Source organism: Pleurodeles waltl, chromosome 9, assembly GCF_031143425.1.
Source record: "Pleurodeles waltl isolate 20211129_DDA chromosome 9, aPleWal1.hap1.20221129, whole genome shotgun sequence".
Taxonomy (NCBI): domain Eukaryota; kingdom Metazoa; phylum Chordata; class Amphibia; order Caudata; family Salamandridae; genus Pleurodeles; species Pleurodeles waltl.
In genome coordinates, this window is record NC_090448.1 from 771,487,452 (window position 1) to 771,514,709 (window position 27,258).

The following is a 27,258-nucleotide window of genomic DNA, read 5'->3' on the forward strand; positions in this document are numbered from 1 at the left end:
AATGACCTAAGTGCAAGGCTGGCAGAGCAGAACATCATTTTTGCCAAGATCTCTAAGCGCTTCGATTCTCTATCTGGTGTAGTGCTCAAAAACTCCCTCAGTTTTAATCAGCTGGTGGAAGTCTGCACTACGTGACTGTAAAGATAGGGGTTTTTGCAGAAGAAGGGCAGGGTCTCCTGGAGAAGGCTTGTGTCACCTTGCAATCTGCCTTCTGACTGGCAGGCAGGATCCTGATTTGGACCAGGTGCTCTGCCAGTGCCTTGTTATATGGTAGCAGAGTCTGTTTCACCCAGTGTAGAACCTCTGGTAGCACTTTAGTTTTAACTTCAGCTGAGGCTAGAGTCAATTCTAAAACTTCTGCTGCTTACTATGACAAAGGAGGCAGGCTTTTCTGTGGCCACAGCAGCCAGAGATAAGTAAAGGCCAGTATCAGGTAAGTTGTCTAAACAACTGGTGTCTTGAAGGTCCAGAAGAATTCTGTTACTTACACTGTAAACATCTGTTTGTGGCATATAGAGCTGTAGATTCACATGCTTTGCATATTCCTGCCATCTAGTGTTGGGGCTGGAGTGGTGCAACTTGTTTTTCTTTGAAGAAGCGTTGCGAGTCACAAAATTGAGTGACTCCTCTATGTGATAGTGAGCATGGGCATCGATTCCTTTGTTAGATTGTTTCCCCGCGGGTGAGAGAGAAAGGCGCGGAAGAACGGAGTAAGAAAAGAGATGTCCATGCAAAGTGTAAATACATATGTACACCCATATACAAGTTTAATCTAACTGCAACGGTCACAGGTGTCCAGGGAGGAAGATGGGCACATGTGAATCTACAGCACTACATGCCACGAACAGATGCTTACAGGGTAAGTACCATAATCCACTCAATGGCATGTGTGGCTGTAGAAACACACGCTCTTCACAGTCAGTAAAGCAGTCCCTCCATAAAGGCGGTGGCTAGTCTGCGGCAGTTGACTGAAAAAATGTAAGTAGCACCGCCTAACCTACAATGACTTGTTGGCATTCTAAATCATCCACACAGTAGTGTTTTGTGAGTGTGTGTGGAATAGACCATGTAGCTGCCTTACAAATGTCAGCTATGGGAATGTTTCCAAGTAAGGCCATGGTAGCTCCCTTTTTCTAGGAGAGTTTGCTCTGAGTGTAACAAATAAAGGTCTTTTGGCTTTAGCATAGCAAGTCTGTATGCCTTTGATTATCCATTTGGCTATGCATGATTTGGATATTAGGGTGCTTTTGTGAGGTGGGGAAACCGCTACAAAGAGCTGTTTGGTCTTCCTACACTCTTTAGTTCTGTCTATATAGAACATGAGTGCTAATTCGACATCTAGTGTCTGAAGGAAACTGACAACTCAATAGACTGACTTAGGTAAAAGTAAGAAATTACCTAAGGAAGAAATTTAGGATTAGTCCAAAGAACTACTTTATCCCTATGAATTTGGAAGAAAAGTTCTTCAAAGGTTAGTGCCTGGAGCTCACTAACATGTCTGAGTGAAGTGATGGCGATTAGAAAAGCAACTTTCCATGAAAGAAACTGAAGTGGACATGAGTGAAGTGGCTCAAACAGTGGACCCATGAGCCTGTGAGTACAATGTCAAATTTCCAGGAGGGAGCTTTGTGTACCCTAGGTGTAATGATGCATTTCAGTCTTTCCATAAAAATCTTTATGACAGGAATTCTGAATAAAGAAATATGTTGTTTGTTTTGTAGATATACAGCTATAGCTGTAAGATGAAGGCGAATGGAAGTGTAGGCAAGATTTGCTTTCCGCAAGCGGAGCAGATAGACAATTTCTTGTACAGTGGCTTTCAAAGGATTAATCTGTTTACGTTGGCAGTAGAAGTTTTCATTGTGCAGCATAACAGGCTCTAGTAGTGGGTCTACATGCTTTCTTGAGAATTTTCATACATTCTGGAGGCACCCTCAAGTAGCCAAACTCTATGACCTCAGGAGCCATATTGCAAGGTTGAGTGACTTGGGGTCTAGATGCTCGATTTTTGTATGTAACACATGGCTGTCATGTTGTCGGTCTGGACTAGGACAACCTTGTGAGACAGGTGAGGAAGGAAAGCTTCCAGTGCTAGAAATACTGCTTGAAGCTCCAGGTAGTTCATGTATAGGGAACAATGTTTGGCATCCCAGAGACCGTGAACTGTCAAGCATTGGAGGTGAGCACTCTAGTTAGTGTGATGTGAGGAACAGGGTCTAGAAAAGCCCACCCCTTCAGAAGGTTGTTATGGTTATACTATTGCAGAGAACGGCGAGTTTGGTGGATTTCAACATTAGATCTTCCGGGTGACCCTGTGACTGAGACTAGTGACAAGGCAGACACTGCTGTAGAGGACGCATGTATAGCCTGACATAGGGAACTATGGCGATGCAAGGAGCCATCATCCCCAACAGACACATAACAGTCCTAACTGTGAAGGATAGGTTTACCTGAAACTGAGGGAGAAGTGTCTGAAAACTTTGGATGCAAGCTGGATTAGGGTACGCTAGCCCTAACTGTGGGTGCAAAATTGGTCCTCAGTAAGGTTGACCTTGTAGAAGAAAGAGATGGGACTTGGGAATGTTGATAGTGAATTACAGTTTGTGAAAGAGAGCCACTGACATCTGAGTGTGCTGACACTGGTACAATGTACTGGATTTGATGAGCCAATCACCCAGTTAAGGAAACACATGGATGTTTTGTCTTCAGGGGTATGCTGCAACTACTGCTAAACATTTTGTGAATACCCTGGGAGCAGTAGTGACTCCGAAGGGAAGGACCTTGAACTGACAACAGTTGCCAGCAATGGCAAATCTTAAGTACTTTTGGTTCATGCAGGGTGAATGGGTATGTGAAAGTAGGTGTCCTTTAGATCTAGAGCTGTCATAAAGTTGCATTGCTGTAAAAGTGGAATGACCTCCTGAAGAATGACCATGAGAAAGTGTTCCGAGGGGATGAATTTGTTTAGAGGTTAAAGGTCCAGTATTGGTCTGAGGTACTACTCTTTTTTGGGAATCAGGAAGTATAGGAAGTATCCCCCTGAGCCTTGATGTTCTTGCAAAGCAGGTTGTACGGCCCTTTGAGAAGAAGGGCTTGGACCTCTTGTATGAGAAGTGTTAAAAGTTCCTGAGACAGCATGTAAGGGGGAATATTTGGAGGAGTGGTGATGAGCACTAGACAATAACCATGTTGGATAGAAGCAAGGAACCATCAGTCTGTGGCAATGGTGTCCCAGGTGGTGTAGAAATGTTGAAATCTTCCCCCATCAGGTGTTGGATGATCAGGGGGGAGGTGCAGGTAGTCACTACTTGGCAGTGGAGGAGGATCCGCTTTCTTTGTTGTTGGCTCTCTGTGGAAGCCTTTAGTGTAGGAAGACTAAGGCTGTCTAGGGTTTGAGGTGGACGCCTCTGTTGTTGAGGATATGTATATGCCCGTGCCCCCAAAAGGTGACAAAAGGAGCCCCTCTGTGTGCTAGTTTGGAGGGAACCCATGGCCTTGGCAGTCTGTGTGTGTCTTTAGTTTTTCTAAAGCGGTTTCCACAGGAGGCCCAAACACGTGCTCCTTATCAAAGGGCATGTTGAGAACTGCCTAGAAAACGGAGCATCTCAGCCAAGCATGCCCCCATAGAAGGACACTGGTATTTATGTCCTGGGCCACAGTGTCTGCTGCATCAAGGGTGCACTTGATGGAGTTATGAAGGATGGCCTCTCAAAGACAATCTGTTGTCCCCAATAACGGTGCTCCTCTGGATGGTACTGTAGTAACTCCTCCATTTCATCCCAATGGGCCCGGTCATACTGGGCCAAAAGGGCTAATTATTGGCTATGCACCAATCATTTGCAGCCTGTGCCCCCACCCTCTTCCCTACTGCATCAATCGTCTTGCTCTCCTTTTCTGGGAGAGGAGAATCCCCAGTGGCCTGACTGTTGCCACTATGGAGTCAGTGGTACCTGTGCCCTGATGTAAAGTGGGTCAGAAGGGGCTGCCTTGTATTTCTTGTCCACCCGTGGAGTAATCACCCTGGAGCGTACAGGCTCCTTAAAATCACCTCTGCATGCCTAATCAAAGTAGGGAGAATAGGAAGCTATAATGTATCCCTATCTGTGGTGGACAGGGTGTCGAACAAGAAATCCTGCTCAATGGGGTCTTTTTGAAACACTACATGGTGAAAGGACCTAGCAATTACCTGCTGGTAAGAGCTAGTGCCGTCTGGTGGTGAGGGGCATACAGGAGAAAGGTCAGTGTCATTTGAGAAAATGGGATCAGTGCCGTAGGCATCCCAAAGGTCAGTGCCATCAGGAGGACCCTCTAATCCGCCAGTATAAGAGTGTGGTGACCTCTTTGGAGTGTCATCCCTTTTATGGGGGGATGGTGGAAACTGAGGTTGGGAAGGGGGTGGAGGTGAGGAAGGGGGTGGGGGCAAGGCCTGTGAGGTGGGCTAGAAGCCTCATCCTTTACTCTCTTTGTGGAAGGGACGGAAAAGTCCAGAGCCTCCTGAAAGGAAAGGTTTCTTGACCTGTGCCTTCTAGGATGTGGAGTTTTTGCAGTCTAGTGTTCTTTTTCTCCAGAATCGGCTCTACCAGAGAGAGGATGGTGGTAGACTGGCCCGAGTCTCTGGCTTCTGAGATTTTCAGCTCTGAGGGTTTCGGTACTGTAGTCTTGTTATTCAGAAGCTTTGTCAGTGCCTATGTTGAGGCTGGCGGCTGTCTGCTCAGTCCTGAGGTTAGGATCAATACTGAGACAATCTCTTGGTCGGAAACTATTGAGGTCGAAGCCAATGGTGTGGCTTTGTCCTTGGTGGCCATTTTTGGTGCTGACAAGAGGCGGGACAACCAAAACAGTTGTTTGGTACTGATCATGGCAGGATGGCAGTGGTGGACCTCTGTAATGGGCTGTAAGGCCTTTTTGGAGGATTTGTGCGGGAAAGCAGGGGCCACAGTACTCACGCGCTGGGCAGAGGAAAGTTCTAGGCTTTCGATGCTAAACTCGATGCCCAACTCAGAGCTGTCCTGGAAAGAACTGCACTGGTTCCTCTTGAGCATGTTCCTCTCCAAAGATGTCTGTGATGTTGCCCGGAGTCCGGTGGGCCATTTCCAGCCAACAAGCCCGACCATCCCGAAGGGTAATTTTCAACTGAAAAGATTTGCAGGAATCACAGTTGGCCTCATGGTGGTCTGGAAATAGGCAGGGGCTGCACACAAGTTGTTGGTCAGTGTTCGGGAATTTGTCATGGCACAGAGGACAGAAGCGGAATGAAGTCCTTTCCATCAGGGAACCATTCCCATCAATGCCAGACTCACATGGAAGTGAGAATCAAGGCAGGCGTTGGTACCCTGAAGGGTGGTCGGTCATGGCCTGAACCAACGCAAACGGCTAGAGTGCTAAGACAGGAGAAGCGGAAGTGACATCACCGTCGGAACAGAAACGTTGGGGGAAGTTGCTATGGATTTGCCTCAGAGTGCGATAGGACTATCAGCTCTGATGTCAGTGTCAGCGCTCGTGGTTAGGACGTGGGTTGCGTGGCTGCGAGGGATCCAGGGAATGATGTAATGCCATGCCTCAAATCTGACCTCTGAGAGAGGTCAAGCAGCACAGCAGGTGCTGAGGAGACACCTGCCAACAGTAGAACAACTGGAGTCCACATTGGATCTTTAGGGCGCGAAGGCACACCAGAGGGAGCCGGCCGGGTACTGTATATCCAGTAAATGACCTCACAAAATTCCCTTCTTTGATATAGCGTCCCTGCAACACCACAGAAATCAAAGGCACAAAGGAATTATGCTCTGAATCTCTTTTCATGTCAGAAAGTGTTCATGGCCTAGAGATAGCTGGTTAGTCTCACAACTCCACATGAGTGGCAGGACAAAGCGGAACTGTTTCTCGATTGCTTGTGTTTCACTGATTTCCAGGATGTATCTGAGGACCTCAACTTTGACAAAGACAGGTCTCGAAAGCTACTTTGGGAGCGGGAGTGCATCCATGCTTTGGACTTCAACCGAGACATTACCTTCTTCGACTTTCTTTGGTGTTCTGTGGCTTGGCATCGTGGTCGAGCATGGCCTTCCAGTTCATCTTCATATATCGATCACAAGAAGCTGATTCGTGCTTGAGGGAGAGACGCCAGAGACAGACCTCATGCAGAACTATAACTGACATCTGCCTATGGCAATCTTTACACAGTTTGAACCATGTCATATTAGGTGGGGACGTGTCCCCTGCACACTGAGAATTTGAGGGGGAGGGAGAATCAGTCACTCCGACACAGCAGGGGATTGATCTCCAGAATCTGCTTCGGAAGGTGCAGAAAGAAAGGAACTGCAATCAGCAAGTAGAGGTGGAACCGATATAGTGAGCCCAATATCATATTTAAGGTAGCACAGAACTGACACAAAGCCACACACAACTACCTACTGGCATGTGAGGGAGTTGCTATAAAGATCTTCCACATCCACACTGGGTCCTGGGGAATTTCAGAAGGTGAGGAATCTGTGGTTAGCAGTCTCTATCATAAGGATGGAATATACCCTAGGAACAGGCAATACAGAGAACTCCTGCTCCCTCCAACAAGAATAACTTAATATCCTTATTTGGATTACTGGAATACAATGCAAAGTATATTCTGCATTTTTCTGAGAATGCTTGTGTGATGAGAAAGTTGTCGAAGAAAGGTGTCAACTGTCAGAGGAAAATGGATGAAGTCAAGAAGATAATCAGTACATCACAGGTTTGGGTACTTTTCATGTGAAATGCAAAAATCTACACTACAGCTACCACAGGTATGAACTTTCCACCATCCTAAGCAGGGAGGAAAATAAGTTGTCTTTGCATTTGAGTTATACGCTTTAAACACGGAAAATAAAAAAAGTATTCTGTGGTAGAGTGGAAGGAATTAACATATCTGTGGGCTTCAAATCATTTATGTGAAGTGCAACATATGAAAACGTTACCTTGGAAAAAAACTTTTCTGGTCCTAATTTTCCTGCAGATTCTTCACATCATGAATGACTCCACCTCGCAGGCTTCAGGTTAGTCGAAAATGATACTCTTTCCAAGTTTCAAATTGGTCTGGTAAACGTATTCCCTGAAATCACTCCCAAATGCCACCAGGTGGTACCATGTGGCTCCAGTTACAATTCCACCCACAGACGTGATGCCATCAATGCGTATTAATCACAAACCAGTGTGCTGGTGTCAGTCCCTGACATTCATTCTGCACACCATCGTGGAATGAGAGAGGAACCAAGAACTAGGTCAGCAATAAATACATCATGTAACCAGTTTTCATACTTTGGCACACCTCATCAAGAAGAGGGAGAGCATTAAGAAATCAGCAAGATTATCCATGCAGGAAGATTGAGTACCCACAAAAAAGAAAATGCTACTTACCCTGTAAGCATCTGTTCATAGTACGTTGTGCTATAGATTCACATTTGTAGCACACTCCTGCCATCTACAGTTGGTCCAGAATGTTTACAAGTAGTTTTTCTGTTGAGTCACGAGACAGAGTGACCTCTATTCTTTGTCTACAATGCACATGGGCACAGACTCCATGTCAGGGTGTTTTCACACAGCTGGTCGAAGTTATGTATGAGTGTCAACGTAGGTATGTTGCATCACTCACAATACAGCTAAAATACAGTAAGCAAGAGATCTGCAAAAAACACGCTACACACATTATAGGTAAAACAGCATTTTCTGTTTGTAGCATGTGTGGTTGTAGATACACATGTTAAGCACAGGCTGTAAATCAGTGACCTTAGGAAGAAGAGGGTGGTATGTGGATGATGCAGAGGTTTGAAATAAGGTCCTTAACACCGTTTAGTCCACCATGGTCTGTTGATGGGCTAAGTGGTCCACACAGTAGTGCTCGATACCTTAAACGGCCATGGTCCCCCATTTCCTGTGGATAGACCGTGCTCTGGGTGAAACAGGTAGAACACTCAAACAGCAGGTTTGAATACATTTAATTATCAAACACATGTAGATGGCATGGTAGGCAAAAGTACAATGGGTTGGAATGCTACTCTGAGCAATTGCCAGTGATTCAATTTATTGAAAGCATTCCTCCCATCATGTTTTGCTACATTTAACTATCCATCCAGCTACACCTCCCTTGCAGATGCCTATGCGGCTTTGCAAAGGAGACAAAGACGATCTGACTTATTGAATTGGACTGTCCACAGCTCAAGCATTTTTATGGGCACAGGTGCTGCTCCAACATAGACCAGAGAACCCAAGAGTCATGTGCTTAGATGTCCCTGGCGTGGTGAGGGGGAGACCGCAACTACAGTAGCCTGAAACTGCAGAGGGCTGAATAGGTGACCCCTTGAATGGTTGGAGGGGTCACCCAAAGGAGCAGATCCGGTGCCCTGAGCACCAACCTAAAAATTTGCACCTGAACCAAAAACCTTCCTTCGTGGTGTAGCAACTGCCTCCTCACACACCACAGAACAGCACTAATCTTCCATGTGGCATGAGGCACCTACAGGACCCATGAAGTCATGAGGCTTAACAGGCACAAGAGCTTCAGAACCAGAATTTGAGTTTAAGTAGGAAATTCGAATCAGTGCCCAAATGTCTGTGATCCTTTGAGGATGGAAGGTTTTCGTAATTGTTGTCTACAAGTCACAAGTCAGATTATGTGTAAGTGAAGTGAGACTTTGAGACGTTATCGATGAAGAGTAAATGCCCACTTGAGATGTTCCTGGACCAGCCTCGGGGGCTTCGCCATGAAAGACCAGTCCTCAAAGTATGGCAATACATAGGGTCCCTACCTCCTTCACAAGCTGCTGCAGCACCAACACCTTTGTAAAAGTAAGTGGTGCTGTCCTGTGAGAGGGGAGAACTGGAAGATAGAAACATTCATCATTGGATGGTCCAGAGATGCCAACCAATCTCACAAGTTCAAGGCCAACAGGGCCAGTCCAGGGGTAGCATCTTAAACTTGCCAGTGAACAGGTTTAGAAGGTGGAGCTACAGCATAGACCTGAGGCCTCAGTCCTTCTTGTGGACTAAAACGTAAAGCGTTCAAAATCCCATTCCTCTCTCTCTCCTCCTCCTAAGACAAAAACTCTATCGTCCCTTTCGGCAGCAATGCAAGGACATCGGAATCACAGATCAAGACTTGTCTTACAGGGAAGATAGGCAAAGAAGAGCTCAGGCACAGCAATTCAGCTGGATCAAAATGGAGGTATCTCAGGATTACCTCCAACTGAGGAACAAAATGAGAGAAACTCCTCCCACTGGAAGATGGTTTTGTGAAAAGGTGAGTGGTTGGGGCATAGTCAGGATGGTCATGAGGTGGAGAGCCCACAGATGGATTTGCTGCTGCTGGTGACAACTCTCCACCTAGATCCACTTAAGCCTCAAATGGATCAATTCATTTACTGTGGCGACTATAACGAGACAGCTGCCTTTATTGAGTCTGCATAGCTCTAGAGCTGAAGATAAAGTTGGTGAAAATGCCTTTCAGGGGAGGCCAGGCCTAATACGTGAACTACTACCCTGCTGTTCTTGAAACACTACAAGCAGAAGTTGGCCTTCTCTCCAAATAGAAGTTCTCTATCAACAGGCATGTACATGAGCAAAGTCCGGACATCCCTCACCTGAAAATCCAGTGAAAAGCACCCAAGTATGGTGATGTAGCATGACAGTTGTACCAACAGGCCAAGCAAATGTGCTACATAATCAAACCACACTTTAAGACTGTTAACATTCCTTCTTAATCAATTTCCATAAACTCTTTTCTTTTTTCATAAAAGATTCTCCATGAGTTGGCTCATAGGATCCCATAGAGAATAGTCACAGCAGATCAAGATAGCTGAAGAGCTGGCCACTTTTACATTTTCAGCTGATGGCTGGCAAATCTTTCTGCTAAACGCCTCCAATCTTCTGCCTTCCTTTTCTATGGGATTTAAAGAGGTCAAGAGAGCTCTGTTAAATTTCTTTCTCGCCACCACTACCACCAAAGAAACCGCACGTACAAAATCCTTCAAACATTTTGGTTCAGAATGGTCCAATCAAAACAACTTCTCTAGACATGACTTCCCTGCCCAAACAGAAAACAGTTCATGAAGGTATCCCTTATAGGCTCCATCAATACAGGAACCAGAGGCACGGAAGAGCAAGCCTGAGGCATTTGTATTAATTGTCTCAAAAACTATGGACGTACTAACTTCTGGTGAGGTTGTCTGCAGACTGAACATTTTCATAACTCTTGAAAAATTACAAGATCATCAAAAGGGGAGATTCTTGAAGGGACAGAATCAGAAGAAGCAAGTAAAAACAAGCACCAACCAGATGAGCTGGATTCTGAGCCTAAATCCTGAGATGAAGACCTGGTATGTTGACCTTTTCTTGGACTGGGAGACTAAGAATGACATATCTCATGATGTTTGCAACCAGAGAAATGCCCTGTATCCATGTGCCAAAGGAGTCAGTGGAATAATCCTCATGCAAGTCTTCTGGACAAAGGTGGCACAATTCTCACTAAAGAAGGGAAGAATCAGAGATTGGTAGTAATCCAACGTTGAAAGGTCTCTCAACATTGACACGTCTCTCAATGTTGAAAAAGACTCTTCCAAACCTCTGAATAACTAAGTATATGTTTGTCTCGATAATGAATGTTTCAATGTCCATCTGCTACTTCGACAGCAAGCTCTTCAATGCTGACTGCCTGTACGTCGATCAGGAGTGCTGGTGATAATAAAGTGCTCCTCACACACCTCCAAACGTGGCAGAAGCACCATCAAGGAAAAAAAGTGAATGGAATATTAGACTCATTGCCAAAGCAGAAGTAGTAGAATATTTCTGCACCCATATCCCATGGTTCTTGATGGAGAGCCAGGAAGACAAAACACATAGACATCTTTGTCATCACTGGCAGACATGTTCCGTCCACAGACTGGGCATTTATCTAAAAGAACGGGAATAGTAGCCCAAAACAGGTAGGTGCAACACCCCCTAGGAAGGACACAGGGGGGAAAAACACTTTTTCTATGAAAAACGTTTTAAACAGGTAGATTGTATCCCTGGATGACGAGTAAAAGCCAAAATACGAAAACAAACATAGTGCTGAGTAAAAGATAAAAAAGTAACTAAATGAAGCATGATTGTGTTTAGTACCTTCCTCAGAGTGCAGGAAAGAGCAAACCTCATAAACCACACCCTGAAAGACAAGATGGAATAGTGCAGGTTTCCAAGATTCTTACAGCTACAGGGTTGAATTTTGCATTGTACTGTCTTACATCGGAGCACCATTTCCTGATTGTATTTTATGTAGTATACCTGAAGTTAAGTGATGCTTTATTGAGCATGTTCTATAATTATTGGACTGGGAAAGGCCAATGTTTAAAAAAAAATTGTTACAGCATCTCACATTTACATGGGAATATTCTACGTATTCTGATTATCAGAGGGAATCCAGTGGGGATAACCTCAGTTGGTGGCGATCGATTTTGTAGGTAGAAATGTATTTTGCCTTTAAGTCATGGATATATGCACTTGTAGAATTGGACCATGTAGCCTTAAACTTCCACCAAATTTTAAAACCAAACTGTAAAACAAAAGAAAGCCAGCATCATAAATATGTAAGAAAAATAAGCTTTAACTACTTATCCTATGAGAAAGGCTACAAACCAATCTCTTCATGAGTCACTAGCCAACCACTATGCTTAAGCCTCCTCCATATGTCCCCCACCTGCTGTGACCAGAAGGATCTCTCATCACGAAAGCAAAGATGACTCTGCAAAGGATATCAGAGATGAGAGGAGGCTTCTTCTTCTTCTCTGGCTTGAAAGGATCCCATTTCTTCCGGTTTCTCTTTGTTCTCAGTTCATCATCCCACCACTCTGTAGACGAGGATGAAGGAACATTGGTAAGGTTAGCCGGGTTATTTATGGGGTAGATCAAAAAGGGCTTCACATTCTAGAAGGGGAAAAACTTAGCTGCAAAACAGTTACTCCACTGTCTAACTCACAGCACTGGTAATAGGTTACTCCGTTCTCTACTGCATTTTTTCTGTAGTATCATACTTCATTCTCTGAAAAGGTGGTTTAGCCATCTTGTAAGAAGGCAAAGTCTGTGTTGCTACTGAAAGTAGAGTGTCTAGGTTACAATGAAGAAGCCAGAGTCATTTTGCACACGTTCACCTTTCTGCCTCTACTATAATTTTACTCTGAATGCTAACTTTTATGAGACTATTTATTGAGAGAGTAGCAATTCTTACAATCCTTGTTTCTGGGCAGTTGTATACCTCTATTTTTCAGGATTTTCACAAACAACCAATCGTGAAGGCTTATGGTTTATGGGTTAGATGAAGGCAGTGCACGCATTCCTCATAGTGCATGAATTCCTCATAGACAATACATTATTCATTAGAGTAATCACAGTAGAGTTTTCTCAAACAACTATCATTACAAGGCAGGAAGAGAGATTTCTTGTAGTTTGTTGATGGTTCAACCATGCTCCTGATATATTTTAACAGCAAGTGTTCCCCTGGGCCAAATAGCATAATGACAACCCTCAAGAGAATAATAAAGTGTACCCTAAGGTGCGTGAAGGGAAAATCCTCTTCAGAACAGAATTTCCTTTCTGAAAGGAAAGGCACTAACAAAGCACAGTTTTCCAGAAATTGCTTCACATATGTCCAGTACAAAAATATGTACAACTTGCAGATGCGATGAAATAGTGGGAAATCCTGTATCCTCCTTACATCTCTCCTCACGGTGGATATGTTAAATTTTAGATCAAGGATTGGTGTGTAGACTCAAAAGAAAGCAAATCATCCATTTGCTTGTTCAACACTTTTTTTTTTATCAACATCACTTGGTATCTATACTATAATTCAGCAAAATCAGAGTGCTTGGACTTCTGTCAAACACTTTGCTGGCCATTTTCCCCAGTTAGGCTTTCCCCATCTTTTCTGTGCAGACTTCAATATCTTTATCATGCATCACTCAAGACACTTAGGGAGACAGGTATTTTTCATTGTGCGTTCTTAAAAACAAGTTCTAGCACCAAGCACCAGATTTCCTGTTGCTAACTTCTTACCTTTCAGAAAATCACAAAGTCTGTTTTCCAGACACTGAATTCGCAATCTTCGGGTATGCTAGCTACAATTTGGTTTGTGGCTATAAAGCTCAGAGAGAGAAATCAGTAATGGTTGTTTCAATTCATTTTTGAATATTTACATATTTGGTGCATATATGTTTTGCAACTGTGAAAGAAAGTCCTATTAGATCTACTTGGATAAAAGCGGCTACAGAGGCATAGTGGTAAATGACTCAAAGAATAATTACTTTTTTTGTTTGGTTAGTTTTTTAGTTTGATTGACTTAATTTTCTGTAAAAGTGTGCACTGACCTCAGTCACAGTTTTTGCTGCAATTATTAGTAGAACAATGATGACAGACTAATTTCCCTTTTGCCTATTTTCCTGCTATGTCTCATATTGTAGACACCAATGCCGACCTGTAGATAAAATGTACTCCAAATGCAGACAGAAACGGAACACAAACTACGCTTACTTTCTTATAAACTTCCTTTAAAATGTAACTTCTAAATATCATACATTTTACAGTGGGACAGAATAACACCTTCCAACTAAGACTGAAAAGAAAAGGCCATTTTTTTCTACAGCAACAAATTTATAGAAACTTCCATGAAAATTGCAAAAACATGCATTTAAGCATTAGGAAGTACCCGTACATAGTGCAAATCGCTTCCTAGCATAAGCTCACTGAACATTTTTTTTTTATCCAATTACATTGACAAAGAGGGTTTGTGAATTGCAAGTCATATCAGCAGTAGAAATGTAAACCATTTTTCATGCTATTAGGGTAGTCCTGTCAGCTCCAAGATGTCCATATTAGGCTATTCTGCGGAAGTTTGTTTCTATGCCCTTTATTCTGGCCAAACTATTTAGTGCATTCCTCAAGACAACCATCCCTAAAAATGTGATTTCTGCTTTATCAGGAAGAGTTGTTGACTCACCTGAAGTAATGTCAATACTCTGTCGATCCTCTTCCAGTCTCTGAATCCTCTCAAGCAGTTGGCTCTGCATGTTGTCGTACAACAGCAACTTCTCACTCTAGGAAAGAAAGAAATAAGGAGGCTAAACAAGGCAGTCTTCATGAGACATATGAAAATTAGGCATGGAGTACTATGTGCCCAGATTTTACATTTAATTTCTAGCCACCCTGCAGCTTTTGTATAGCATTTATAAATTGTTAAGTCTTGTACAATGGTAAGCCAAAGCCTCTACACCAGCCAGTTCATTTGAGCAGCAATTTAGTAACAGAATAGTGGATATATTGATGGCCTATAACAAATATGTGACCGGCATACACTATGGAGTTATGAAAACATGGAAATACTACTTCTTCACATGCTTAAAAACACTGCTAAGGAACGATTTCTAAAACTATAATTCAGTTTGGAGTCACTCACTACTGTGGACATAGCGACTACACATAGTTTAATATCTACGGATGAGGAGACGGAAGGGGCGACTGGGGGCAGTAGATGAAGGTCTCTAGTAAGAGGATAAGGAATAGGAACATTTTCCTTTTAGTGACAGGTAGAATTGTATCCAGATTGGACACATTTTGCCCCATTTCTGAAAATCTCAAAAGAAACAGATACTCCTCAGCATTTGTAACTCTCACACTGGTATTATACCCACACCACTCTTTCTGAAAGTGGTCAGATTTTTTGGGAGAAAGCATCTCCTAGATTTTTGTTGACAGGCCAGTAAGCATACTCCCACATTCTACAACATTACCTTTTATGCAGCAGTGGCAAACTTCAGTGTCTATAAACCAATATTGACCTTGTATTGATGCTGAGGCTTTAACTGTTGTTTCAGTGAGGCACAACGCTGACTCAGCTGTGAGTGATTGCATAAAGTACACTTTCTCTAGAGAATCCTGCGTTGTGACACATATTTTCAAGATTCATGAAACACATTTATTAGGAGGCAAAGCAACAGTCTGTAATTGTGTATCTTGCTTTTAAAGTGGTACATCTGAAGGCCAAATTAGCTTGCACAGAAATTTTAACAAATTGTCAGTCAAATCTCAGAATATCAAAAAAGCTTCCCAATTGGGGACTCCAGAAGTACAGTGAGCAACTTCAAAAGGGAATGTTTTGCAAGTTTTTGAATAAGGGCTTGCATAGCAATTTTGGTGAAGGTGAAAATTGTTTTGTTTAATACCTATTCTGTTTAAAGTGGTGTTCCGATCGGATTCTATATTTGCTGAAGATCATTTACATATATATTTAAAAACAAAAACTTAAAAAAATTTATTTCACAAGTTGGATAATTTAAAAACAATCACAAATGTTGCAGGGATAGGCATACAATAACATTGATTCGACTGATCAGAAACTGATTACCTCAAGGTGCTGCTTGGCTCCCTGTAGCTCACAGTCATGCCGGTTCTTGATCACCTCCAGGCACAGTCCTCTGTAAATACCTGAGAAGACAACAATTGTTGCTCAAGATACCTTGGCATTTACCTGCTCATCACAATATGGAAAGAGTCTCTTGTTGGAATTATGTGGGCAATTTATAAGCGGCAGGTGGGTGTGATGTTGCTGCAGGGAACTGAAAGCCAAAATGAGCAAGGAAGTTGTTAATTTCTCTGAAAGCAGGGAGATTAAGAAAAGCAGGCATCACAAAAGTGTACTCTGCAGCTACCCACTTGTCAGTTATAGCACATGGATAACAAATGAACAGCAAAGAAAGCACTGTAGGTTACACATACACACAATCACATTATGCATTAGCAGACAAAACATTTCAATTGCATAACACGGAGTCCACCAGTTAGGGGTTCTTTATGAGGTAAAAAGCCCTAAATGATTGGGTTGGAATTCAAATTCTCCATATTTCTAAGCTTGTAGTGAATTTAGACATGCCCTTTTAACTCGGCTTACCCTCCGCACTACTTGACAATACTCAGGATGACTTGTCACTTACCGTAAGAGGCCTATATCGCTCCTAGTGGTTTTCAATCAAAATATGAATTCTTGGGTTCCAGAACAGAAGAACGAGGAAGGAAGGCTGACACAGCAGTGTACATTATACCACATGGTTTTGCCCAATGATTGGCTACTGATTGTTGCATCACCTCTTGAAAGGTAAAAAAAACTAAAGGGTGTTTTTTTATTTACCTATTTCCTTCCAAATATTCAGAGTGGTTGATCTATAAATAAATAACATAGTTGGTAATTTAAACAGATCAAGTTTACTTTGCATGCTTAAATGAAGTTTAAAAACTTCAACAACAGACAGCAGTATTAGTGCCAAGAAGTTTGGTCCGCTGTGCAGACAAGCATTGGCAAAGCCAACAGGTCGCACCTATGCAGGGCCACATCATAAAAGCCTTTTTTTAAGCTGTCAGCAATGCTGCACAGCAGCCACACTGGTGTACAACGTAGCTAAGAAAAATGACAAAGCCCACAGCTCTCACAATACCTTCTGGCTCTGCCAATGTTTGTTTAATCCTAGTCAAGCAGAAAATCAGTATGTGGATGTATTGTGTGCTTGGAGCATTGGATTCGTAACCAGGAATTGTGCCACCCACTTGAGGGATTTTATAAGAATTAAAGAATAACCTACAGATATAGGTATGCCACCATCTTTCCAAAAGACTAGGTATTTAACAAGTTGCGCAACACTACACTTGCCGTGAAGTTCTGCCTCATCACGAATGTCCACGTATCTAATCTCTATTCTATCTTTACTTATCACCAGATCATCTGCTGCATGAACTTGTCAACTGAGAGTTCCATCTTGACAACACTTTTCAGGTATATGGCAAGATACGTGCAGAGTACATGTCAAAATGTTTTATTTTTATTTTTATGGCGGGTACTGAGAGCAACGCAGATGAGTGGGGCAAAGCAACACAGAGAGGGTTGGGGCAAAGCCACATAGATGCAGGAAGGGAGGGGGTGGGCAAAGTAACACAGAAGGAAGGGAGGGTAGGGGCAAAGCAACACGGATGTGGGCAGGAAGGGTGGGAGGCAGAAGCAGCAATACAGGCAAGCATAAGCACTCTTATGGACTTACACAGCGCTGCAACTAAAATTAAAAGCAGCTTAAAAAACATGACCAGAGGAAGGACACCGGGCAAGGAAAGCGTACTTCAATCAAGCTCCAGTGGTGGGGTAAACACATGAAGAGAAAGTGAAGCCAGCATGTGCTGACCAAAAAGAAGCAAGGAAATTAGTGATGATGAAGCAAACCAATAGTAAGGAATGGATGGGCTCCAAGCCCCTAAAAGTAAACAAAATGTCTTGCAGACAACAGCACATGTGCAGTCTCAGGTGAACCCTCAAAAGGGCTTAGCTGCAGGAAAAAAAAAAGAGGTTTCATAGCTCAGATATTCTGAGCTGCCAGGAACCACAAAAGCAGTCAACTTCTAAAAGCTATCTAAAATCTACTCAGTGAAGTGAGACAGGCTCTCATTCGCAAACCAATTTCTAAGCAAGATTCACTCCGGTTTCATTTGACAGTTTTTGCAAAAGGTTACTATAGAATGTATTGGGTGAAAAAAACAAATTGTTGATTGTTGTGTTCTCAATTCAGCCAAGTTCTAAATGTGGATGCAGAAGACAAATGCAGAAAGGCTTGGTAGGTTTGATAATCATTGTATTCTCAACTCTCCGAATAACGTTATGAAAACAAATTTTATGGAGGACTGGATGCAAGAATTATGCATTTCCCCCAGTAGCCATAAGAAAAACACAAGAAATCTTTTGGAACTACTAATCCCATGTCCTCAGAAAACCCCCACATCCAATCAGAATGCTTTCCATAACCCCTCAAAAAAGCGCTTCCTCTTTCTTTGCTGCTCAGCAGTCAGATAACTGATTTTCCTTCCGTGGGGCTGTGCGTTTCAATCGAAGACTGATTCTATCTTCCAACAATTTCCAACCTTTCCTTCAAGCCAGCGTTCATGTAAGTAGGGGTTAAGTTCTAATTCATTTTCGGAGTACTGTCCTGAATGTAATTGTCTTGTGTCCATGGTTGGTGTTTGGGTTTTTTCCCTTCCTGTGCAGGCTCTCGTCTGATGGCACCTAAAAGTCCTAGTCATGTGCAAGGCAGGCACACTCAAGTGCTCAGGTTAAACAGAACAAAGTCGTCAGCAAAGGCCGCAGTTCAGAGTGTAAGTCTCATATTCTGCTGTTAGAAGGTACTGTGCTTAATAGACACAGTAGTCTGTTTTCTGCTAGACCCGGCACAATAAAAAAGGCAGGGCTTGTCTGGGTTGGCGGATCTTCCAAATTCAGTCTACCTCTTTGGGAGTCCCAGCAATAGTTTTGAGGGTACAGCTCACATCCCTGCTGCCACTCACATGATTCCGCTTCCAGCAGTCTGTAATCTCCTTCCTTATACATGCAGCATGAGTCACTGCTCTATTTCAACAGAGGTAGCTCTGCCCACCTAGGACTGATTTAGTGGGGGAAATTGAAAATCAAAGATGAAATCAAACGAGCAACCCCCTAACTTTCTTTTTTTGAGAGGTGAAAACACTAGGCAATCTGATGGTAAATATCATGTTATGTGACCAACTGGTAGTTGCAGGGAATGCATTCCTCCCTATAGATCTGGCCATCACAGAGGGCGTAGGCCATCGACTGCTATTACGGGGCTCAAAGAAGCCCTGAAGACCTCGGGCCATCAACTGCTTCTACTCACAGCTAGCCATCCATAATTCGTCTTCCACAGGGGAAAAAATGCAAGGCTGTTACGCATCCAAACTCTTTGGGGTGACAGGAGTCTGTGGGACACGCCTAATTAAAGAGAACAAACGGGGCCTTTCTGGCCATCTTGATGCTCTTGACAACCTAAGCAAAGCTTTCCTGAGAAATTGGTGATCTTAATGGCCTATATCCTCCTAGGAGTCTGCTATTTCCAAGGTAACTGGCACCAAAGTTGCACCATAAATATGTCTCCCCTTTTGCACCTGCACTTGAGAGAATGGAGGACAGAGACTCCACAAAGGAATCGGATGATGAAGATGGGCACACCAGGCTTTGGTGCTCTATGCAGGACCCTATGCAGTTCAGGGCAGGAGAGGGGTGGGAGGGGGGGGGGGGGGGGGGAGAACCCAGTGGTGGCTCTCCATTTGATGTGTTTGAACCAGAAGGTTATACCACCACTGATTGTCAGAATGGATCCCAGAAACCAAGGTACCAGCAGACTTGGGGAGTAAGTTTTGGCAACCATTTGATAAGAAAATAAATACTTCCCTCAGGCTGGAGTGCAGTTGACCCCCTCCTTCAGCAGTAAAGATGCCTTTACCCCAGAGACAGATACACGAATGGCCACATTTCTGATCAAATTCAACCAAGTCCCTAAAAACAAAGAATCGATCAATCCTGGCGAGCATGTCAATATGTCTTAGGCTTTCTCAGGATGATACTGGATATGGCTGGAGGTCAATGCCTCAGGGAATTTTATTGCTCTAGAAATCTTCTCGAGGTGGGCACAAAGAGCCATTTATCTACTCTGCAAAGCAACTGTGTGTTGTATATGGGGCATCTTGATCATTTCTGGAATCTGTTCCTGAAGGAACTTGGTACGATTGTGGCTGTCTTCATGTCTTTAGAAAGGGCCACAACTAAATGAAAAAGGTATTAAGTCCCAAGAATTTAAAAAAGAAGACCGGTTCATCTAAGGACTGCTCCCCTGGCCAATCAAGGCTCTTAAAGAGAAGTGGACAGCAGGAGAAAAATTTCTTTCAGGATCTAAAAGGATTTGGTGGTTTGTTCCTATCAAGAGGCTACAACCATGGATACTGTGGGACGAGGAGTTTTCTATGGTGCGCCTACACTCCAGGAAGATTTTTGGGTAGTACTATCCTTTTTTACTTCTAAGACTGGAAGGGATACTGTCCTTATTTCATTCTCCTAGGAGGAGAAACACCTGAAAGACTAAGAGGTAGATGGGCTGTTAAGCAAAGGCGTTATCGCAAGAACAGCCCTCAGCCCAAGGGGGTTTGTCACAGCAACATCTTCCTGGCTGAGAAGGACAAAGGTCTCCAGCAGTGATCAATCTTCTGGACTTCAACAAATGGCTGGTCTACTGGCATTTCAAGATGGAAGATTTTCACCTCCTCTGAGACATTCTGACAGTGGGCAACTGCTAGACTTAAAGAATGCTTATCTTACCTTTCCCTTCTTTATTCTATAGTGCAGGTAGGTATCAGGTGTTCGAGTTCTCCAACCTGCCCTTCAAGCTGTTGTGTCCCCTATGGTACTTCACAAAATTGTTAAAGCCATTAATGTAGGTCCCGAGGGCGCAAAGGGTATGCCGCAGTCTACCTAGGCGATTGCCAGCTGATGGACCCTTGCAGATGACAGAAGCTCTCCTGCAGCATCTGGGATTTGTGATAAACAAGAACAAGTCAGAACTAGAGAAGATTGTCAATAACATTTTCAGACTTTAAAATGGACTAGAGATCAGTCATGCAGTATCTGCTGTCCACAAAGTAACAGATCAAAAAAGAGCTGTAGTACGTCTCTTAAAAAACACAGAATTGTGGGGCTCTTCTCCTCCTCGATTCAGGCAATCTTTCAGGACCTGCTTCACTACAGAAACAATCAAGGGCTGAAATCATCCCTACCTTGGAAGGGACTGACCTGTTCATAACTGGTGACTTCGTCAGAGGGACCAGAACCAAGATTTAATAGTGGTTAGACAACAGGGAGGCCTGGAATTCTGATTGGATGTGACTATTTCTGTACTTTTGGAGTCTGTAGTCACATTTGTTTTATTATTGATGTTTAATGAATGGCTGCTGAGAAAATAAATGAAGAGTGAAACAAATATCCTTGACTCTGTGTCTAACAAAAATGAAAAATTCCTTTAAATTAGCTCAGAAGCTATATTAATATGCAGAAGCCTGATTGGGGCCTTCAAATGGATAAGATTATGCTTAAAATATTCCACTGCAATCAGTGAACAGTTGTATCAAACATGCCATGTCATATTTTATGCCTTAATAAAAGTGTCTATTTTATGACTTTATTAGCAGTATAGCAACAAGTTTCGAAAATATAACTTTAATTCTCTCAATAAGGAATTAATGTATTCATGTTCAGTGAAAAACATACCATGAGTGATAAAAAATGATGAATCAATGAAGAGCAGCAGATCCTAATAATATTCTGGAATATGTGACGGGAATTAATTCCACAATGGTGCCCAAATATGTTGTGCTTGTTCTATCCAAGGAACATTGAATGAGACATTCTGGAATTATGTAGGAAAGCAGGTAAGGGCAGGTGCTGCTGGCCCTAGCTCCAAACGTTTTGCCAAAATATTTGTTTTAGCCTAACAAAGGACTCAATGCCCATGCACACTATCACAGAGAGGAGGAGTCACTCGATCTTGTAACTCCAAAAAGCTTCTTCAAAGAAAAACAACTTGTAACACTCTGAGCCCAACACTAGATGGCGGACTTTTGCAAAGCATATGTATCTGAAGCTACACATGCCATCGAATATATCTATAGCTATATGGGAAATGTCACTTATCCAGTGTACATCTGTTCGTGGCATGTAGTGCGGCAGATCCACATGCTATGCATAGCTCTTCTGACAGCTAGCGTTGGCTCTGAGTATTACAAGTTGTTTTTCTTCGAAGAAGTCTTTTCGGAGTCACGGGATCGAGTGACTCCTCCTCTTGGTTACAGTGCGCATGGGCATCGACTCCATTGTTAGATTGTTTTCCCGCAAAGGGTGAACGAAGGAGTGATAGAGTATAAGAATACAAAGAGATGTCGATGCAAATGTAAATGTATATACATATGTACAAATGTTAAACTTAAACGACTACAGGCTTCCGGGGAGGAGGGAGGGTGCATGTGAATCTGCAGCACTACATGCCACAAACAGATGTACACTGGGTAAGTGAAATTTTCCGTTCGATGGCATGTGTAGCTGCAGATACACATGCTATGCATAGACTACAAAGCAGTTAGCCCTCCCAAACACTGCGGGGGCTAGCCTGTAGAGTTGAAGTTTTGAAATAGTGTTCTTAAGACAGCTTGACCTACAGAGGCTTGTTGCTGTGAAAAAACATCAACAGTAGTGTTTTGTAAATGTATGAGGAGTTGACAATGTGGCTGCTTTACATATATATCTATATATATCATCACATCACATCACATCATATCAATATCGCATATATATATTTATATATCAACCATTGGTATGTTTCCTAAAAATGGCATTGACACACCTTTCTTTCTTGTAGACTGTGCTCTAGGAGTGATTAAAAGTTGTCTTTTTGCTTTGATACAGCATGTTTGTATGCATCTAACACTCCATCTTGCTAAACCTTGTTTTGATATAGGATTGCCTTTATGTGGTTGTTGAAAAGCAACAAAAAGTTGTTTTGTTTTCCTAAAATCTTTAGTTCTGTCTATTAGTACATAAGAGCTCTTTTGAGATCTAGGGTATGATGAGTTCTTTCTGCCACAGTCTTGCTGTGGAAAGAAGACTGGCAATTCCACTGTTTGGTTCATGTGAAAAGGAGAAACAACTTTTGGTAGAAATGTTGGATTTGTTCCAAGTACAACTTTATGTTTATGCAGCTGGAAAAAAGGTTCTTCAAGAGTGAATGCGTGTATCTCTCTAACTCTGCTTAAAGAAGTAATAGCTACAAGGAAAGCGACCTTCCATGTTAAATATTGAATTTGACAAGAGTGCATGGGTTCAAAAGGTGGTCCCATGAGTCTGGTAAGTACGATATTTAAATTCCAAGATGGAACAGGTGGTGTTCTGGGTGGAATAATGCGTTTTAATCCTTCCATGGAGGCTTTAATAACAGGAACTCTGAATAGAGAAGTATGTTGGATGGTTTGTAAGTATGCAGATATTGCAGTAAGGTGTACTTTGATGGATGAGAAAGCTAAATTTGATTTCTGCAAATTAAATATATAGCATACAATATCTTGTATAGTTGTTGTAAGTGGGTCAGTGTTTTCAGATTGACAGTAGTAGACAAATCTTTTCCACTTGTTGGCGTAACATTGTCTAGTAGTAGGTTTACATGCCTGTTTAAGTACTTCCATACATTCTGATGGAAGTTTTAGGTAACCAAATTCTATGACTTCAGGAGCCAAATCGTTAGATTGAGAGCATTGGGGTTTGGGTGCCTGATTTGACCTTTGTTCTGTGTTAACAAATCTGGTCTGCTTGGGAGTTTGGAATGAGGTACTACAGACAGATCTAGGAGGGTTGTGTACCAATGCTGGCGTGCCATGTTGGGGCTATGAGTATCAAGGTGAGTGATGTTTGACTTAGTTGCTGACCAGAAAGGGAGGGAGAGTGAGAAGGGGAAAAGCATAAGCAAAGAACCCTGACCAATTGATCCATAGAGCATTGCCCTTGGACAGGGATGTGGGTGTCTGGATGCGAAGTTTTGCATTTTGCGTTTTCACTTGTTGCGAATAGATCTATTTCTGGTGTTCCCCACTTTTGAAAGTACTTTTGAAGTACTTGGGAGTGAATCTCCCATTCGTGAGTTTGTTGGTGATTCCTGCTTAGAAGATCTGCCAGCTGATTGTCCTGGAATGTATTGTGCTAATAGATGAATGTGATTGTGAATTGCACATTTCCATATTGTTTGGGCTACTAGGGACAGTTGAGATGAATGGTTCCCGCCCTGTTTGTTGAGGTAATACATGGTTGTCATGTTGTCTGTTTTTATTAGAAGAGTCTTCTGTTTGAGAAGAGGTTGAAACACATTTAGGGCATGAAATACAGCTAGTAATTCTAGGTGGTTTATGTGAAGCTGTTTCTGTTTGGCATCCCATTGCCCTTGAACAATATGATTGTTGAGATGAGCTCCCCAACCTATCATTGATGCGTCTGTTGTGATCATGGTCTGAGACACAGGGTCTTGAAATGACTACCCCTTTATTAAATTGCTGAGATTCCACCATTGAAGGGACATATGTGCTTGGTGGTCCATCAACACTAGATCTTGAAGTTGACCGTGTGCCTGAGACCACTGTTGTAAGGGCCTCATGTTAAGTCTTGCATGAGGAACTATGTCTATGCAAGATGACACCATTCCTAGAATTTTCATAATAAATCTTACAGTATATTGTTGATTTGGCTGTATTGGTGGGATGAGATTTTGGAAAGCTTGTATCCTCTGTGTATTTGGATATGCTAGGGCTTTTGGAGTATTTAGAATAGCACCTAGGTAAGGTTGTACTTGTGCTGGTTGAAGGTGTGATGTTTGGTAACAGAGTGAATCCTAGTGTATGCAGGGTTTCGATCACATAATGAGTGTGTTGTTGGCATTGTGTAAAAATGCTTGATTTTATTAGCCAATCGTCTAGATATGGAAAGATGTGGATGTGTTGTCTTCTTAAGTAGGCTGCTACTACTGCTAGACATTTTGTGAACACTCTTGGAGCTGCTGTTATGCCGCATGGCAAAACTTTGAACTGGTAATGTTTTCCTGCTATGACGAACCTGAGGTATTTTCTATGAGCTGGATGGATGGGTATATGGTAATACGCATCTTTGAGGTCTAAAGCAGTCATGTAATCTTGTTTTTGTAGTAGTGGAATGACATCCTGCAGAGTTACCATGTGAAAATTTTGTGACAGGGTGTATAGAATGAGAGGCCTGAGGCCCAAGATGGGTCTGAGGGTGCCATCTTTTTTGGGGATGAGGAAGTATAGTGAGTATACTCCTGTTCCTTGTTGAGAATGTGTATCCAATTCTATTGCTTGTTTTAATAGTAGAGATTGTACCTCTTGTTGCAAGAGAGCGCTGTGTTCTTGTGACCATTTGTGGTATTGTGGTGGAATGTTCGGAGGGGTGGAGATTAATTCTAGGCAATAGCCATTGCAGATAATTGATAATACTCAATTGTCAGTGGTGATATTTTGCCAATGAGAGTGGAATTGCTGTAGTCTTCCCCCACAGGAGATGTGTGGAGTGGAGAGATGGGAAGGAAATCACTGCTTAGTTAGTGGCTTGGAACTTGCCTCTGTTCCTGAAATATTGTCCTCTATAGGGCCCTCTAAATCCCCCTCTTTGATAATGAGTTTGTTGTCCCTGCTTTGTCTGGGAGGTAGAAGCGTCAGAGGAGTGTGGTTTAAACCGTCCTCTAAACTGTAGTCTGTGAAAGGAGCCTCCTTATGGTGTGGTATAGAATGGCCCCATTGCTTTTGCAGCATCTGAGTCTTTTCTCAGTTTTTCAATAGTGGTGTATACTTCAGGGCCAAATTAATGTTTCTTATCAAAAGGCATATTAAGTACTGCCTGTTGAATTTCTGGTTTAAAACCAGAGGAGCGTAGCCATGCATGTCTTCTAATTGTAATAGCAGTATTGACACTCATTGCGGCTATACCAGCAGCATCGAAGGCAGACCTTATCTGGTTATTGCTTATAGCCTGTCCCTCTTCTACAACCTGTTGTGCCCTTTTTTGATGCTCCTTTTGGGAGGTGCTGTATGAATTCTTGCATCTCATCCCAATGGGCTCTATCGTATCTGGCCAGAAGTGCTTGAGAATTGGCAATTCTCCATTGGTTTGCTGCTTGCATGGCTACTCTATTACCAGCAGCATCAAACTTTCTACTCTCTTTATCAGGAGGAGGAGCGTCTCCTGTTCACTGGTTGTTAGCACTTCTTCGAGCTGTGCTAACTACTACTGAGTCCGGAGGAACCTGATGTGTGATGTAGTCCGAGTCTGTACGTGCAGGTTTATATTTTCTGTCGACTCTAGAGGTAAGGACTCTAGCTTTGAAAGGCTCACTTAAAATTTGCTCAGCATGTTTTACCATTCCAGGCAACATTGGGAGACACTGGTATTTAGAGTGAGTGGAAGAGATGGTAGTGAATAAATAATCTTCTTCCAGGGGTACAGAGTGCATAAGTACCCCATGATAAGCAGCTGCCCTAGAGACTACTTGAGTGTAGGCAGTAGTGTCTTCTGGTGGAGAAGGTTTGGAGGGGTATAGATCAGGATCATTATCTGGAATGGGATCAGGGTCGTAAAGATCCCATGGGTGTACTCTATCGCCATTCGAGTATAAAGAATGTGTTGGAGAAGGCAATGGTGGTGGACTATTGTGAGGTGAAAAAGAAAGCTGTGAGGAGGAGAAGTAGGGAGAGAGGTGCTGGTTTCTCTTTTTGTTTCTGAACCTTTGCTGGTGGTTGAACAGAGTCTAACTCCTCTTGAAAGGCTAGCTTTCTTTTAGTTTTTAAAGGAGGTGCAGTTAGGATTCGACCAGTCTCTTTGTGTACATGGATTCTTGACTGTCTTTCATCCATAACTTCCAATATTGGCTAAATCGGAGTCTCTTCTTCCGAAGCTTTGTGAGATTCTTGCATCAGCTTCGAGATTTGCTTAAATTTACTCGAAAGTCCTTGCTCCTCTCTGTATGAGGATTTTTTCTTTTCCCAATGTCTGGATCTTTTTCGGTCCCGAAAACGAAGTCAGTTGTTTCGGGTCCGAAGCAGGCCGTCGTACTTTCGACTCCGAAGAATGAATCCGTTTATGGAAGTCCGTGGTGGAAGTTTTAACGGACTTGCTCAACTCCGAAGTGGACAGAGGAGTGGCCTTTTTCGGCGCCGATCCCGAAGGGCGGTCGCTAACAGTCTTTTTTTCAGGCCGAACCATGGCCTTCCGGCAGTGGTGTCCCCATGGCCTTCAGTTGTTTTTATATGTGGGCGTAGGGCAGACGTACTCACGTGCTGGCCAGCCGTGATGGGTCTGTCATCTTCTGATTCTTGCTCGGAGTCGGTGTCTTGGATGGAAACCACTGCCTGCGCCTATTCTTCCTCCATGACGTTGAGATGTTCAGTGCTTTTAGACGCTGTTTCTAGTCTTCGGGCCCTCGATCTCTCAATATCTTCTTCGATCGGATGGATCGAAAGGCTTTGCAATCTTCTTCTCTCTGGTCCGGAGAAAGGCACAAATTACAAACCAGATGTTGATCTATATATGGGAATTTTGCGTGGCACTAAGGGCAGAATCAAAATGGAGTCCGATCCATCGGGCTTTCCACGCGGTAGGACTAAGTATGGCCGATTCGGGCGCACGCGCCCTGAAGTGTGAAAATTAAATTCCGATGGTACTACTGGTTAGATGCTAGATGGAAACGCGATTGAAACAATACTGACAATGAAATAGGTTTTCTAAGGTTTTCTGATTTCAAATCTCGGAGCAAGAGGAAACACATCCGAACCCGACAGCAGAACGAAAACAATCTA

The 27,258-nt window shown here is 42.9% G+C and overlaps 1 protein-coding gene across 5 annotated transcripts in view; it reads right to left on the reverse strand.

Annotated features, from left to right (window-relative positions):
- Positions 1-27,258, reverse strand: part of BRMS1 (BRMS1 transcriptional repressor and anoikis regulator) — a 270,509-nt gene that overhangs the window by 153,824 nt on the left and 89,427 nt on the right. For all 5 annotated transcript variants that reach the window (XM_069207946.1, XM_069207944.1, XM_069207947.1 and 2 more), the window contains 3 exons: positions 15,395-15,474; positions 13,991-14,087; positions 11,757-11,849 (listed from right to left, as the gene is read on the reverse strand). In XM_069207946.1, coding sequence (XP_069064047.1) covers positions 11,757-11,849; positions 13,991-14,087; positions 15,395-15,474 — 270 coding nt within the window. The remainder of the gene's footprint in view (positions 1-11,756; positions 11,850-13,990; positions 14,088-15,394; positions 15,475-27,258) is intronic.